This window comes from Tinamus guttatus, unplaced genomic scaffold, assembly GCF_059628265.1.
Source record: "Tinamus guttatus ecotype Peru unplaced genomic scaffold, ASM5962826v1 Tinamus_guttatus_pri_ptg000213l, whole genome shotgun sequence".
Taxonomy (NCBI): Eukaryota; Metazoa; Chordata; class Aves; order Tinamiformes; family Tinamidae; genus Tinamus; species Tinamus guttatus.
Window position 1 is genome coordinate 8,061,743 of NW_028288747.1, and position 14,472 is coordinate 8,076,214.

Genomic DNA, 14,472 nt, shown 5'->3' on the forward strand with positions numbered 1-14,472 from the left:
TGCCTGAGCACAACTACTCTCACGGCACTTGCAAAACTGGAACAAGCTGCAAGTAACATGACAAGTGTAACAGCCTGCAGACTTTAAGAGCTGTAACAGACATTTTTGGCTGTTAGTAACCTTTTGCAGAGAGATGGTGATATAGCAAAGCACTGTGAAGGAGAAAGAAAACCCCAGAAGCAAAGGGCTGCCTCAAGTTGTCTGGATCCCAGTGGTGCTCCAGGGGCAAAGTCACCAGGAAGCTCCTGTCAGGTCAATTAACTGTGAGACACCTCCCCATGCAGCTGTGCTCAGGAAGAACTGGCTGAAGTGGAAGCAACACCTCCCCTCTTGTGTAACTTCACCTGCAGGGTACGTGTTGTTGGGGCTTAGCAAGGGTGACACTGTCCTTGGCAGTGGGTGGCTCTGCCGCCTGTCACATTACAGAGTGATCCAACTCGCTTACCTAAGAAAGAGCACAAGTTCACTTCTTTTTGCATTTCTTTTCCTAATGTTTAACAGCAAACAGCAGTATGTTGTTAAGAGAACTGGCTCCCACTGAGCACATTTTCAAGTGGATGCAGCTGATGGATGTAGGTCAGTGCAACACGCATGACCTGCTAGCTGCAAACACTGAAAGATGTTAAAGGTCAGTCACTTCCACAGAAACATTATAATTTCAGCTTCTTTGTTGTAAAGGATTTGTAATGTTATAAAATTGTTACAGCTAGGTAGTAGCTGTAACACAGGTTAACACTTTTAAAGTTTCTTTTATGAGCAGCCTCTTATTTAAGCAGCATCCTTGACTTCCAAAACACAAAGTATTCTCACCTAACATTTAGGTGTTAACAACCAGGTAACCTGCACTATTATTTGCATTACTGGGAGCTCTCACTGGAGCTTAGGAGAAGTAGCTGCAGCCATTTAAGTGCTGCCACAGCATCAGTATGACTTCAGAGAGCTCAGGGAGGAGTTGCTTTAACTTTCTCTTAAGTCCTTCATTTAGCTTGGTGGTGCTGGAGTGTTGCACAGCATGGGTGCAGTACAGGGAAAGAAGCTGATTTTGCTCAGAGCAGCCTTACGTTTCATCAAGAACACACAAGAGGGGAAAGGTCAGTTTAAAAAAAGGCAAAAATCCCTCAAAAGTGAGAAGTTCTGGTCACATTGCCTCAGTACAAGGTTAGACACACTTAAATGTACTTAAAAGAGCTTTGTTCAGAAGTGTGCTGTACAACTACACATATGATACAGAAAGTGATCATAAGTAAGGAAGCCAGGAGCCATATTTAGTCCAGTTAGTCTCACTCAGGGGTAAACCTGACCCACACCACAAACAGTAAAACACTGTTTTGTGAAGGAAGTAACAGAGCTTTCTCTGATAGAAATAACCTACTACTAGAGTATCTTTTCTAGAAGATAGTGTCACTTAGAACCATCCTATGTAACCTTAGTTCAGATAAGCTTTTTACAAGACTCTGAGCCCACCCAACTTATATTTAAGACTGTGAATATAACAAAATATAATACTGCTGATGCTTAGTTGGTATACTTGTTCAATAAATCTCCATATGAAATGTTAAATACAGTAGTTTATTTGTAGCTGTAAATAAAAGCACAAGTTACATACAAGGAGTAACTGCCTATTTATTAAATCAGTACCTGGGTAACAGAAGAGCTGTATGTGCAAAGACACCAAGACAGGCATGCTTACATTTCCCCTACTATTTTGCTGCTTTACTATTTATTCCCACCTTCAATAAAATCTCCATAGAAATAAAAAATGAGGAAATACAGATACATAACAGTTAAGTAAATGAAGGCAATTTAACAATAGCATAGGTCTTCCAGAGCCAGAAAAAGAAGATCTGCCTGGTTTTTATAAGAGGCTATAGCCAGAGCAGCTCGGCAACAAACCTAGTCTGAATCAAGATTGTTTAGGTTTATGGCCTGTCATGAATAAGAAAACCAGCATGAACTTTTAACATATCATTCCAGAAAATAGTGATAGGCTTTAAGGCAGGTAATTTAGTCTTTCACCATTTTTTTCCAGCTTATTTTCCTAGTGGTATAGGATATGGTACCAGTTTATTGCTAAAGAAAGCATACCTTCATTGCAAACAAAACAGCATCAACACTGGTTTTCATTAGCAGTCAATATGTTCAGTCTTTTGTTAGTCTAATGTTCAGTCAGCATTGTTACTACAGTAGAGTAGTAGTGTTACTGAAAACAAGTAAAATTCTTCTTAGATCACACCAAATCATTATCCTGACATTAAACAGAGACTGTAGTTAACTGTATACATTAAAAGGCAGAGCAGCACCATTTTGGAGCAATAAAAAGAAAGAAAATACTACTCCCTCATCTTTCACTATGGTATATTAAAAAAATAAAGAAGGATGAAGATGCAAACTTAGCTAATAATGCTTTCTTCTACAAGAAAGGATAAAGTATTTTTCATCTCACCCAAGTATAAATCCTAATACAAATGTGCACACCATCACCATGTAACTTGTATAAGTTATTTATTAGCTCGACTTACAGGGTGCACTCTCTCAGTTTTTTGTCTGCCTGCTTCAGGGAGATCCATGTATTTAACATGCTTGATCGCAGTTTTGCCCATACCAAGTGGTTATTTAACCCAAATATTTGGGCAGCAAACTGAGCAGCTCCTTCAGGTGACAGAGTAGTAGCACAGCCAAGACCTGCAAAGAAGGACAACTGCCACTTAGCAAAAAACATCTTTTATAGTCACAAAGAACCACTTCTTGACAGCAACTTAGGACAAGGCTTGTTTAAACCTCCCAGGGGCCGTGGGACTGAGCAGGGTAACAGTCAAGTTTTATAGCTGCCACAGGGGCACATGCTCTACTACTTCATTCCTACCAGAGCTGCTTCATTAATACCAACTCCAGCTTCACAAACTGTGTGTTTAGCAAGAATAAGCAAAGGATTACAGCTTTCTGAGAAGTAATGTGCATAATCTGAACATGAAACCTTTTTTCCATTAGCTTCTTGACTACAAAAAGTGCAAAGGATTGTATGCAAGACAACTTTTTTCAGCACTGATCCAGCTACTGCCCTAAAGAGTGTTTTGCTGTGTGTGGTTTTTGTGCACACGTGCAGGGGTATCTACATGAGGAACAGAGCCAGGTCACTACCAGGGCGTAAGCCAAAGACCACCTTACCGCTGGGTAGCCGCAGAGAAGACCACACGTCCTGGGCCCCCCAGTCAGCTGAGAGCGGGGGGCAGTTGACCACGGGGTAAGCAGTGTTCCCAGCCATCACCGGCCCCAGGCCATTGCTTCTGCCAGCGACGGCAACAAACACCGTGGGGACTCCATCTCCTGGAAGGCAGGAGCACGCGGAGGTAAACGACCCATCCTTCCCTCTCCCACATACTTTTGGGGGAACTCCAGCTGGGCACCTGCTCTTCTGTTAGCAATTATTCAAGTAAATTACATAGTATAGTGCAGAATTTCATTTCTAGCTTTCCCCTTTGCAGAACGTCAGTTTTCCAGCTTAAAATCCTAGTTGTGTTTAACAAAATTAGGAAGTTGGCACGTCTTACTCTACTTGTGTTGAGCAGAAAGTCTCAGCGTCCGAGTGCTGTTTAACTTTACAGATTTTAAACAATATTTTAAAATGGAGATAGAGTATTTGCACGCTATAGAATAGCAAGCAACTCACCTCTACGTGTCTCTAGACTACCACATCTGTCATTTCACTAATTGCCTCGTTAACCCCCATCTGCCAGTTCTCTGTAAAAGTATATTTCTACAAAAATAAATTATTTATTCTCTCTTCTCAATATAAATATGAATTTTAGCTAATATCTTTCTCATGACATCTAAAAACAGTATTTAAGCAAGTTTTTGTGAAAAAAGTAGGATGACAATTTCAGTAGCATCTCTCAAGAGGACTATTTAGAGTCAGCTTCAGAAACTATCACTCTTCCCTGTTTCAGAAACAGCAAAAGTCAATAACAAGATTCTGGAATAAAGGCTTAGGAGGGGTATGGAAGGAGAGCTCAATCACTGGGATAAAAGCAGAGGTTCAACTTTCACTGACAGCAGCTGTGGCTGGGCATAGGACAATACACTAAACAGCTATGGAGCAAGGCACCTATAGACTAATGCATTTAGCAGATGTTAAACAGCATTATAACAGCTTACTGTTGTGCTAGGAGAACAGGGGAGAAAACTACTAGCAATCCTTAAGTGGAGAAATTGTTCTCACACGTGTTACTGTTTCGATCCACTTTTTTTTTTGGCATTTACCTTCATATTCTGCTTTGATCCTTAGAGTTTCATCTGGCCCTTTGTGTGCAGAGGTCACTCTTAACTCACAAGGGATCCCGAAGGTGGCACAGGCCTTTTTGATTTTTTCACAGTGACCGAGGTCTGAAGGAGATCCCATCAATACCACAACTCTCCCTTGGCTCTTCGTTTTCAGAAGCAGCTGGGTAAAAAAGTTAAGGGGACAAGGGGGGAAAATAAGCAGTCAGCAGGGCTCCAGTTACCAAACATACACTTACCAAACTCTCTCTAGTTTGTTCATACACATAAATACCTCCACTCTTTCTGCAACCCATTCAAAGTTTCTCTTAACCATCTGCAGTGCTTCAGGAGTAACTTCCTTTAGGTCCCGGTAAGACTGAAAAGAAACAAACAAACAAATCAATAAAGTTAGTGCTTTTCCTTAGGTACACAAAGTACTCTGCTACCATAATCTATAGGAATGCCTCAACTAAAATGTTTATGCAGTTTTTAGTAATTCCTCAGGAAGGAGAACTGCAATACACATGTAGGAATGAGCTTTTGGATGAGCTATTTTCTTCCCAGAATAAGTGTGAGGAATGAACTACAAGAAACAATAACTATTTAATGAAAAAGCTCTCAGCAGGTGCACACAACTTTCTGCAGCATGGCTGTGCTATATGGCCATTTGTAATGCAGAAGGCTTCTAGCCACTGGTGCATCAAGGTTTTGGCAGCTTCCTGAAAGACAGATTTAAGGAAACCCATTCAGCCGTCTCAACACTGGAATTCATAACAACATTATTGCCTGCAGCAGCACTGCATTAGCTGACCTAGGTTCTGCATGACCCAGTGAGGCACCATATTGTAGGGACATGAGCACAGCATGGCTCAAGCATGCTACAGTGCAATTCAGCAAATGCAATAAAGCAACCAGTAGAGCAGTACTGCTTCCTAATCTAATTAGGCTGCAATAACCATAGCAGCTCTCTTTCCCCTTAGGGCTTAGAGCCACTTTCTCTCATAGGGTCTCTGTTCTTAGGCTCAAGAATAGTCACAAAAGCTCCACAGCAGCAGCACTTCCAAACCGTTTATTTAGTAATTGAGAGATGTTTATCAAACAAGTCTAATTGCTACAAGTCTAAATGAAGCAGTTCCAAGCCAGATCTGAAAACAAGAGCTTCTTCTGTCCTTGCTATCTATTTACTGCCCAGTTATTTTGTTATCTGCACACCAAGTCTACTACCTCTACTACAGTTCATCACAATAGCCAGGAAATTGCTGTTGGGCATTCCTATTTAAAAAGTATATAGGCACAGGATTATCTTCAGCTAAAGAAACAATTGGGATTTCCCAAATATATCATGAGAACAGGACTGAATGCTCAGCGCCTTATGAGCTACAACATAAAAAGGGAAGACAAGAAAAAAGATGTTCTAAAAACAGATGCTTAACTCTAGGGTTTACTTTTTTCTTCTTTCCAACGAACTCAGAAGATTAAAAACACTACCTGTTTGTCCTTTTGCTGGCTTCTGTCTCCTGCTGGCCACAGCCTCCATGAATCATTATCAATAACATCGGCAAGAACGATTTCTTTTGTTAGAATATTAACACCAAATTCAACCTGAAAGAGAAAAGTATTTTAGGAACTATAAACTGACAGATATGTCCCATCAGACTCAACATCATGAGGAATCGTATTTTCCTTCATACCTTCAGGTCTACCAGGGTGCAGTTTTGGGGCTGCCATGACTTCTCTAGGATCTCAAAAATAGCTTGGGTAGAACGTGCCATAATATCCACTTCCGTCTGTCCAATAGTAAGTCCAGCAAAACAGAACTTGGCTTCTATGAGCTGTTCCTCAGACCACTGTGGGTCGTTATTGGCATCATCCTGTTAAGAAAGGGATAATTGCATGTAGTTTAAGCTTGCTATAAGAGAAAGAGATAAGCATTAGAAGACAATATTAAATTACAAAAAGAACTCTACAGGTACAAGTTTCAAACTGGTATTTCCTACCTACAGAAGCTAAGTAACAACATCAAACCATTTCCTGTAACCCATAAACAACTTTTAAAACTCCTCTCAGTTTGAATAGTGCATCAGGAGTGATCCACTACACTACAGAAACACTTTTTAGATCATAGTTAACAAGACACTTCTTTCAGCACACCTTTCTGAAACAGAGTTATTTCTAGAATTAGCTATCCACTTACAGCCAGCTTGCAAGTACTTTAAATTCTTCAAATACATTAGCATGTCCACTTTGAGAATATTTCTCTAAGAAGCCTCTATGCTTTAGAAATGAGGTGTTACTTGTCTGATAATCAGAAATGAGTTATCTACTTTCTGAACAGAAAGTCTGAGATTAGAAATCTGTTGTTCTTTGGTGGCCCTGTGTGCCAATGTCATACCATACACATTTTGAAAGAGGGAGCTGTTGGAAAGAGACTACAAGAAAGTGTTAGGGTGGCAAAACTACCAACACCAAGAGGATGTCAACCTCTGGTGCTACTGCTTTACTTGTCAGTATTTTTAAAGAGATGCTGAAGACTTCTGGCTCTGTTTGATTGTCATAGGAAAGGAAACTTACCTTATAAAACATCTCAATTTTGGGTGGATAAAACTTATATCCTTCTTTGACACCAGGGTTTCTTTTGAGGAAGGAGCCAGTAGCAATTCTTCTGCACACCCATTCAATTGGGATCATTTCGCAGTGAGCTGCTATGAATGCTGTGTCACTGTGTTTTCTGACAAAAGCTGTTTTGATTCCTAAATATAAAAAGGAGAAAACTCAGTTCTGTTACTATGCCCACTCCACAGCTGAAGCAAAGCAGAAACACCTTTGTCTTACTATGAGTAGAACAAAATCAAATCCTGCTCCTGTTTGGACTTAAGGGATACCAGAAACTTCTTCAGGGCATTTAAAGCTTCCAGAAAGAAGAGGGGATTTTTCTGCTCTTTTATCTTGTAAAAGAACATCACTACTGTTACCTTTCACCGGTCATTAGCTCCAGCAGTTCTGAAATTCAAGACTACATGCAACTCAAACTTGTGTTCTGATCAGACATCCTTTTCTTGCAGTAATTCCATTTAGCCAGACTAAGAGGCCTCCTTCTCTCATGTACCCTGACACAACTGTCATTTAATAGATAAATCTGATTTAATTGGGATTAAAAAAAAAGTAGATTTTTCAGAGGCTTTTTAAACAGTTCATCCCTCATAATAGCTTCTTTTTAAACAAGAATAACAGCAACAACCAGGTAACTCACCATACTCTCTGGCAGAAGGGCTACTGACTGTAACATCATTCACTGAACAGCAATTAGAGCAGCAAAACTTTGGAGCATGATAGTCTTTACTGCTTTGTTTTTAAAGGAGGGGTCAAAGAACTTAGTCCTTTCTTTCATTACTAACTAGCATTTATTTAGGCCACTGGATCCCAGTGATTCGTTTAACAACAGACATTAAGACTTGGAGGTATATGTGCACTCAAACTCGCTGCAGTAAAGCAACAATATTGTATCAATATTACAGGATTCTAAGATGATCCACACTAAACCCCGTGATGACCAGCATGGGCCCATTGTCATTCCAAGTCTAGCAGGAATTTTCTTTCCTCTCCCATTCCTGAGAAGTGATAAGAGTCCTGCAGCCTTCATCCCAGCCCCTCAGGGCAAGACAACTGCCAAGCCCCAGTGACCTCTGCCACAAGCAGAGCACAAAGGAGATGCAGCCAGGCAATTCAAGGATATCTGCACTTAATTCTACTTTCAGGGATAGAAAAGAGGAAGAGCAAATAAAATACTTAAAATACAATATGAACACTGAATTTTCATATGCAACTCCACTGTCCCAGAGGTCACCAAGCCCCCTACTTGGTTTATTCCTGCACTTTTCATCATCACAGATGTGTGCTTTAGAAGTGCTGACATCAGTTCCACTGCAAACAAGACAAACTTTAACAGAACTCTTTGTAAATCATCACCTTTGGGGAGGGGAAAAACGGTTAAGAGAAGTTGCGCAAAGCAAACAAACTGCTTCTACAATAGAGCGTTAGTGTTATCTGCTATTTATGCTAACCAAGATGGGGGAAAAAACCTGAAGGCACTTTCGTTGTTTTAAAAGGCAGCTGCAGTTTATTCTGCATAGGAATTTCCACAGCACCTAAAGTTCCTCAGGAAGAGCCATTTTAAGCTCTTTGAGATGTCTACAGCATAGCTTCTTACCATTCTTAAGATTTTAAATATTAAATTTGACTTACAAAATAAAGGCATATGAAAATTAGGCAAAAAAATCTTATTCATTGCTTCAAAATAAAAATTCATTTAAAAATATGTAAAAAGTAATCACAAACAGGAAAGATCTCAGGAGATTTCTTTGTAGTCTAGGCAAAATATGCTTTCTAGGAAAGCCTACTGTTTGAGGATTATTCTTAACCTGACCATGTTTTCCTCCTTCCTCATTAAGTGTGCTGGCAAATTAGCTTTAATCTAAGTGCTTATTTTAGCATAGAAGTACAGGTGGGAAACTCTAGGAAAAACATTTCTCTTCCCCACCTATGAAGCATGCTACAGCTTCAGTGTTTTGAGCATCTGAGATCTACCACTATACTTGGTGTGTGGCCAATACTCCACATGAAGCAGTATTTGCTCAAATGCATGAACTAAGTGCAGCTATGAACGCTGTCTTAAATCTATTATTACATTACAGCACTGTTTGTAGACTCAAGTTGGGAACCTACCGGTTCAGGTTCTTTACAACTTGCATACTGTCTATTTTCCCGGAAAAGACACTTCAAAATGCTTTCCTTAAAGTGAAGATACTGACTCCATTTTTGGAAGTGTGGTGCAGAATTTACTTAGGAGTAACTTTTAGATGCCACCTGATTGTACCACTACCTAGCAGTGGCTTCTAAATAAACAGATGTAGTAAGAAAGATGAGATGCAGTCAATCTGTTAATATACCCAATAAAAGCAAGGGCTGAAATGAGCATGGGGAGAGGCAATGTAAGAGTGTGACTAATCGTGTAGGACAAAATATAGTAACATTATCTGTGATGGAAGATTGCTTCAGACTCTTGAGTTCTCAGTGATTAAGTCACTCAGCTTATTAGCAGCAAATACAAAAAAAAAAAGTCCCTAATAAGAAAATAATTTAAAAAAAACACACACTCAAGGCTCTCCAAGCAATACTGTTTAAGAGTCTCTGCAACAGAAAGGGATTCGTTTTCCTTTTAAAATACTGACCTGCTTCTTGGAGCAGCTGAAACACACAGCTAGTCGTTGTATTGGAAATCGCAGCCTTCCCTTCCATGCGGTCCTTCCTGGCTGCATTCCCTGCTGTTATTTGGTCTTTCGACTGCATCAAGACGCATCCCGGGATCTCTGGCAACTCGTACACTTCCTTTGTTTTACCTTCGTTAACTTTCTTACCGAGTTTCAGTTCTAGGAGAAGAAAGAGGGAAGTTTCAGAACACCCGAACACCTTCGCGCCTCGGCCGCGCGTTGCGGGCGCCCGGCAGCGCCGCGGGCCCGAGCCGGGCGCCGCGCGGGGAGCTGAGGAGCCATCGCCCGCCGGGAGGCCTCCCCGGGGCCCCCGAGCTCCGCAGCCTTTGCCCGACCCGCCGCCACCGCGGAGGCGACGGAGCAAAAGCCTCGGCCGCCGCGGGGAGCCGCGCACGGCCGCTTGGGCACGTGGCGCCCCGCGCAGGGGCGGGCAGGCTCTCGGGGTGGGCACATGCACGCACACACACACACACACAAAAAAAAAAACACCCCAGAAGAGCCTAGCAGTAAACTTCCGAGCGGAGTTCACTTAAAAGCACCTAAAGCGCGGCCGCTCCGAGGGCCCCCCTCCTCCATCCCCCGCCCGAGGCTGCCGCGCGGGAGCCGTTACCTGCGGCGGGGGCCATGGCGGCGGCTGCAGGCGGCACCTAGGGCACAAGAGAGGGGAACAGGAGAGGGGCACAGGAGAGGCGCGCGGGAAGCGCCGCGCGGCTGCCGCCGCGGTAAGAAGGGGCCGGCGGAAGGGGCGGGCAGGCGGGGCGGCGGGAGCCGCTCGCCAATGGCCGCCCCGCCGCGCTCCGGCCCCCCGGCGCGGCCAATGCCCACGCGGCCCCCTCCCCCGCGCCGCGGGCCCCCGCAGCGCCCCGCGGCCGCACCTGGGCCGCGCCGAGCGGGCCCGCGCGGAGGGGCCGGGCGGACGGAGGGGCCGGAGCGCCCCCCTATGTAAGCGGGGGTAGCGGCGGCGGCGGGGGCGCGCGGGCCGGGCCGGGAGCCGCCACGTGCCGCGCGCAGCATGGAGCTGGAGGAGCTGGGCATCCGCGAGGAGTGCGGCGTGTTCGGCTGCATCGCCGCCGGCGCGTGGCCCACGGAGCTGGACGTGCCGCATGTCATCACGCTGGGGCTCGTGGGGCTGCAGCATAGGTACGGCGCGCGCGGCGCCCACGCGGCAGCGGCTCCCCCGCCGCCGCTCCCGGCTCTCGCGCGGGGCCCGGCGCACCCGGGCCGGGCCGGGCGGGGAGGCGGCGGCGGCGGCTCCGGCCCCTCCGCGCGCTCCCGCGGCGGCTCCGGCCTCCTCGGGGGCTGCGCCGGGCCGGGCCCGCGCTGCGCGGTGCGCGGAGCGCTCGGGCGCCTCGCGGAGCTGGCGCCAAGCGAGGGGCTCTGAGGCGCTCCTGAGCGCGCGGAAAATAACCGCGTGGGAGCGTCGTCGTGGTGCGGTAAAACCTGCCTCGCACCTGTGTTGGTAGCAAAGTAAAACAGTCTGTGCGCGCAGTGACCCCCTGAGACATGGGCGCGGAGCTGCAAATGAAGCTTTGGTTCTGCTGACATTTGCTAAATGCACTAGTATCTACTATTTTTTTTCTCTCCACAATGATAGCAAAATACTTTTTTTTTTTTTTCTTTTTTTTTTTCCTCTCCTTTGTGGGAGCACGTGCAGTCACACACACACATGCAAGTTTTGGCGTGGGTAGTGCAAGCCCTATAGGCATTCTCGGCTTTACGCTTGTGAAAAGGGGGCTAAATCACATTCAGGACAGTTTGGGGAGGCGGGGCTTCTCTAATACACATGCAGTGAATTAAAAAAAATGTTAGCACTTTTGTATTTTTGAGATCAGACATGTAAGGGTAGCTTCAAATTGGTTTTGGACCAACAAGACTTTGTCTTGAGATTTTCTGTTTATTGCAGCTGACTTTAATACACTTTTACTGGTAAAACACTGCATTTCTACATGACTCCCATATCCTGGTATTTCCTCTGGGTTGCAGGTGTATCATGTATTACCTATATTTAACAGTGTCTATCAAAAACGTGCCTGCTAGGAATGTTAAAGCTGCAGAGTGCAAGGAAGGAAGCTGCTAATCCATGGTCTCCTCTTAGGCTGAGCCATGTTTCAGGAAGCAGGCTAGTAAAAAGTCATATCTCATTAAGCTTGCTTAGTAACGCTGGTGGATTTGGAGTTTCGTGATTTTAAGTTAAATGATAGGTGTATTTTAATCACTCAATCTGTGGCTTACTATCTGGGTTTTCATTCTAGACATATTTCATGATTTAATGAAAACACTTTCTTTCAGAGGGGAATATGATGCATATTTGATTCCCTTTTTTTAACATTAATTATCACTTGATAGAAATTGTGAATAGTCAACAAGTTCCATTAAATCAGTGGAAGATTTTTACCTGAAGAACATTAGACTGCCTCTGAGCCTGATCCTTAGCTCAAAAATTGGCTGAAATTTTCAGGGAATGCTTTCTTAGGGACATGAATCTTACTGTGTCTTTGCAGTGAAACCTGTAATAGCCTGTTCAGTTAGACATACATTTCTTTACTCAATAAAATTATATTAAATAATTGTTAGTGCTCCTGTTTTCTTCTTTAATGTTTCCAACATCTTTACATTTCAATACTAACTGTATCACTAAATTTCCTTAAGTACACTCTTTCAAATTTGGAAGCCAAGAAATGTCTCTTAACCATATTCCCTTAAAAATAAGTAACTAGAAGTATAGTAAATATTAATGGACAGTCCCAATAAAGCCTAACAGAAATCTGATTAGCCATTAAATGTGAGCTCTGAGAGCCCCCATTGAAATTGCATGAAGATGTTTGGTTGATGGCTACTGGCCTTAAATACTATGCTCATGATTCTTCTAATTACTCCTGGGCAATACAACAGATAACAGTCTGGCCCTTAATTCATCCTGGGTTTAAAAAGTTACAGTACATGAACACACAGAAGTGTATCAAAATGCATTTTTAGTTCATTGACCCCTGAAGAAGCGACAGCTGTTGGGAACATGTTAGCGCTCCTTCTCTTTGCATCTTTGTATGTGTATCTGTACAGAATATTTGTTACAGGTCACAAGCACAAGTGCCATCGATTATTTATGCCTTATGTTCCGATATACCTGTTTACAACACTGGGGAAAATTTGGCTATTTATGATAAGTGGCCTAAAGTGAGCTGAATTATAGTGCTAAAAAGTCTTTAGGTATTCTGGAGAGTTTACTTCAGTGGAGATGTGCACGAGTGAAAGCTGAAAACCAAGCTGGATTGATCTAGCAAAATACTTAAGCATGTCCTCAACTGCATGAATTTGAGTGGTGTTCTTTGTTTCAGTGAGGCTATTTTGCTTGAATTTTCTTATATTTGTAAGCAGGGTTCTGGAATGGGCCCAAAACCAGACATAACTTGAAAGAATTTCACTATATTGACATAGGTAAAAACTTTTTCTTGTTGTTAATTAAAAAGTAGCTGCTAGGTTGTTGTGCCTTAAATTTGGAGTCCTTTGCAGGAGAAGGCAGAATGTGGCTTCTCTGTTGGTTCTTACTTTGTGAATTAAACTGGAAACCAAGTGTATTTCTAATCATAGATTTATCAAGGCCTTCCATACACTAAGGACATTTTACCAATTTACCTTGATTCAAGTTCTTAGGTTTGTCAATCTAAAATGCTAATTTCATCTGGTTGTAGCACATTTTATAGCTATGTTATCAGTGAATTCTCATTACGTTTGAAACTTGAAAGCTGATAAACTGTTATTCTGAATTTAATGTTAATAAGGCATCAGCGTGGACCTCTTAAATCATCTTTACCATTTGTGAAGCAGGGAACAGAGGTGCCCATGGGGCTACTCTGTCAGCATGCCAAAATAAAGCCAAAGGATATTGGTAAGGAGAGGACTTTTCTTGGGGGTGGTGAGTGAGGGAGGAGGAGTATTTTGAGTAACAAGTCTATTAAACGTCATTTGAGTCCTTGACCAGGACAAATTTGCAAAGTTAATCTTGCAACAACGGTGACTTCTGTCAACTTTTTGCAAAATTCTCTGGAAAATATTTTTGGCAGTAATGCTGGGTACTGCAACCAGAGTGCATCCAGTTTTGTACTGATTTTTAAAAAGGCTTTAAAACATCTGTCTGTGCAGGTAGAAGTCCTACTAAAATCATGGACTTAAGTTATTCCTCATCCCAACTCAGTTGAGCTCTTTGTATGGAATTTGTTATGAAAATGAGAATAAATGGAGAACAGAGGATAGGCTAGCATGCCTTTTTATGCCTTCCATGTTACAGACCTCTGTTAAGACTTCCCTAACCAAACTAACTCAGCAATGTAAGTGAAGAAATACTCTGGTCTAGTAAGTTGCTAGTTGCTTTCCATTAGCCATTTATCCAAATATCTACACTAGCATAATGGACACGGATATCTACATTTTGGTACAGTCTGTTGGCTGTGAGCTAGGTCTGTTTTAAGACTATTTAGCAAGCTGTAGCAATTTAGCAAGCAAATTAGAACAATAGTGTTTAGACAGGAATATGTAGGTGCAACGGGTAGTGATATTGATGATTTATTACACAAAATTTTTACCCCTTAATGTAATCTGAAGAGCCAATTTCATCTGAAGGGCCCAGTGTAGGTTTAACAGATCCCTTGACAGATGCAAAAGCAACCATGTTTGTTGTCTAAAAAGCCTATTTTTTGTAGTTAACCATATTTTTATATAAACTACCTATGGAATTTACTGGATGTTTAACATGCTAGTTATGCAGCCTGGATAATCATGTTCTATGTGCTGGTAAGACAGTCCTGAACGTTTTCAGAGACACTTACTGGTTTGGGATATACTAACCCGTAATCTTTTAGTTTTGTATTGAATGAAGTTTATGGGTCATTTTATGCTGCTAGTTTTTGGTAGCTGTGTTAATTATACGCTACAAAACTGCAGGAACAGAGGA

General features: G+C 42.7%; 2 protein-coding genes across 3 annotated transcripts in view; one reads left to right on the forward strand and one right to left on the reverse strand.

Moving 5' to 3' along the window:
* Positions 1-2,170: 2,170 nt before the first annotated feature.
* PAICS (phosphoribosylaminoimidazole carboxylase and phosphoribosylaminoimidazolesuccinocarboxamide synthase) overlaps positions 2,171-14,472 on the reverse strand; it is a 36,176-nt gene continuing 23,874 nt past the window's right edge. For both annotated transcript variants that reach the window (XM_088524686.1, XM_088524687.1), the window contains 9 exons: positions 10,135-10,171; positions 9,486-9,683; positions 6,829-7,007; positions 5,949-6,128; positions 5,746-5,859; positions 4,550-4,633; positions 4,258-4,438; positions 3,166-3,324; positions 2,171-2,682 (listed from right to left, as the gene is read on the reverse strand). In XM_088524686.1, the coding sequence (XP_088380812.1) occupies positions 2,516-2,682; positions 3,166-3,324; positions 4,258-4,438; positions 4,550-4,633; positions 5,746-5,859; positions 5,949-6,128; positions 6,829-7,007; positions 9,486-9,683; positions 10,135-10,171 (1,299 nt within the window). In that variant the 3' untranslated portion in view covers positions 2,171-2,515. The remainder of the gene's footprint in view (positions 2,683-3,165; positions 3,325-4,257; positions 4,439-4,549; positions 4,634-5,745; positions 5,860-5,948; positions 6,129-6,828; positions 7,008-9,485; positions 9,684-10,134; positions 10,172-14,472) is intronic.
* The window catches only part of PPAT (phosphoribosyl pyrophosphate amidotransferase), a 40,574-nt gene continuing 36,636 nt past the window's right edge, over positions 10,535-14,472 (forward strand). The window contains exon 1 of the mRNA XM_088524685.1: positions 10,535-10,664. Coding sequence (XP_088380811.1) covers positions 10,537-10,664 — 128 coding nt within the window. The 5' untranslated portion in view covers positions 10,535-10,536. The remainder of the gene's footprint in view (positions 10,665-14,472) is intronic.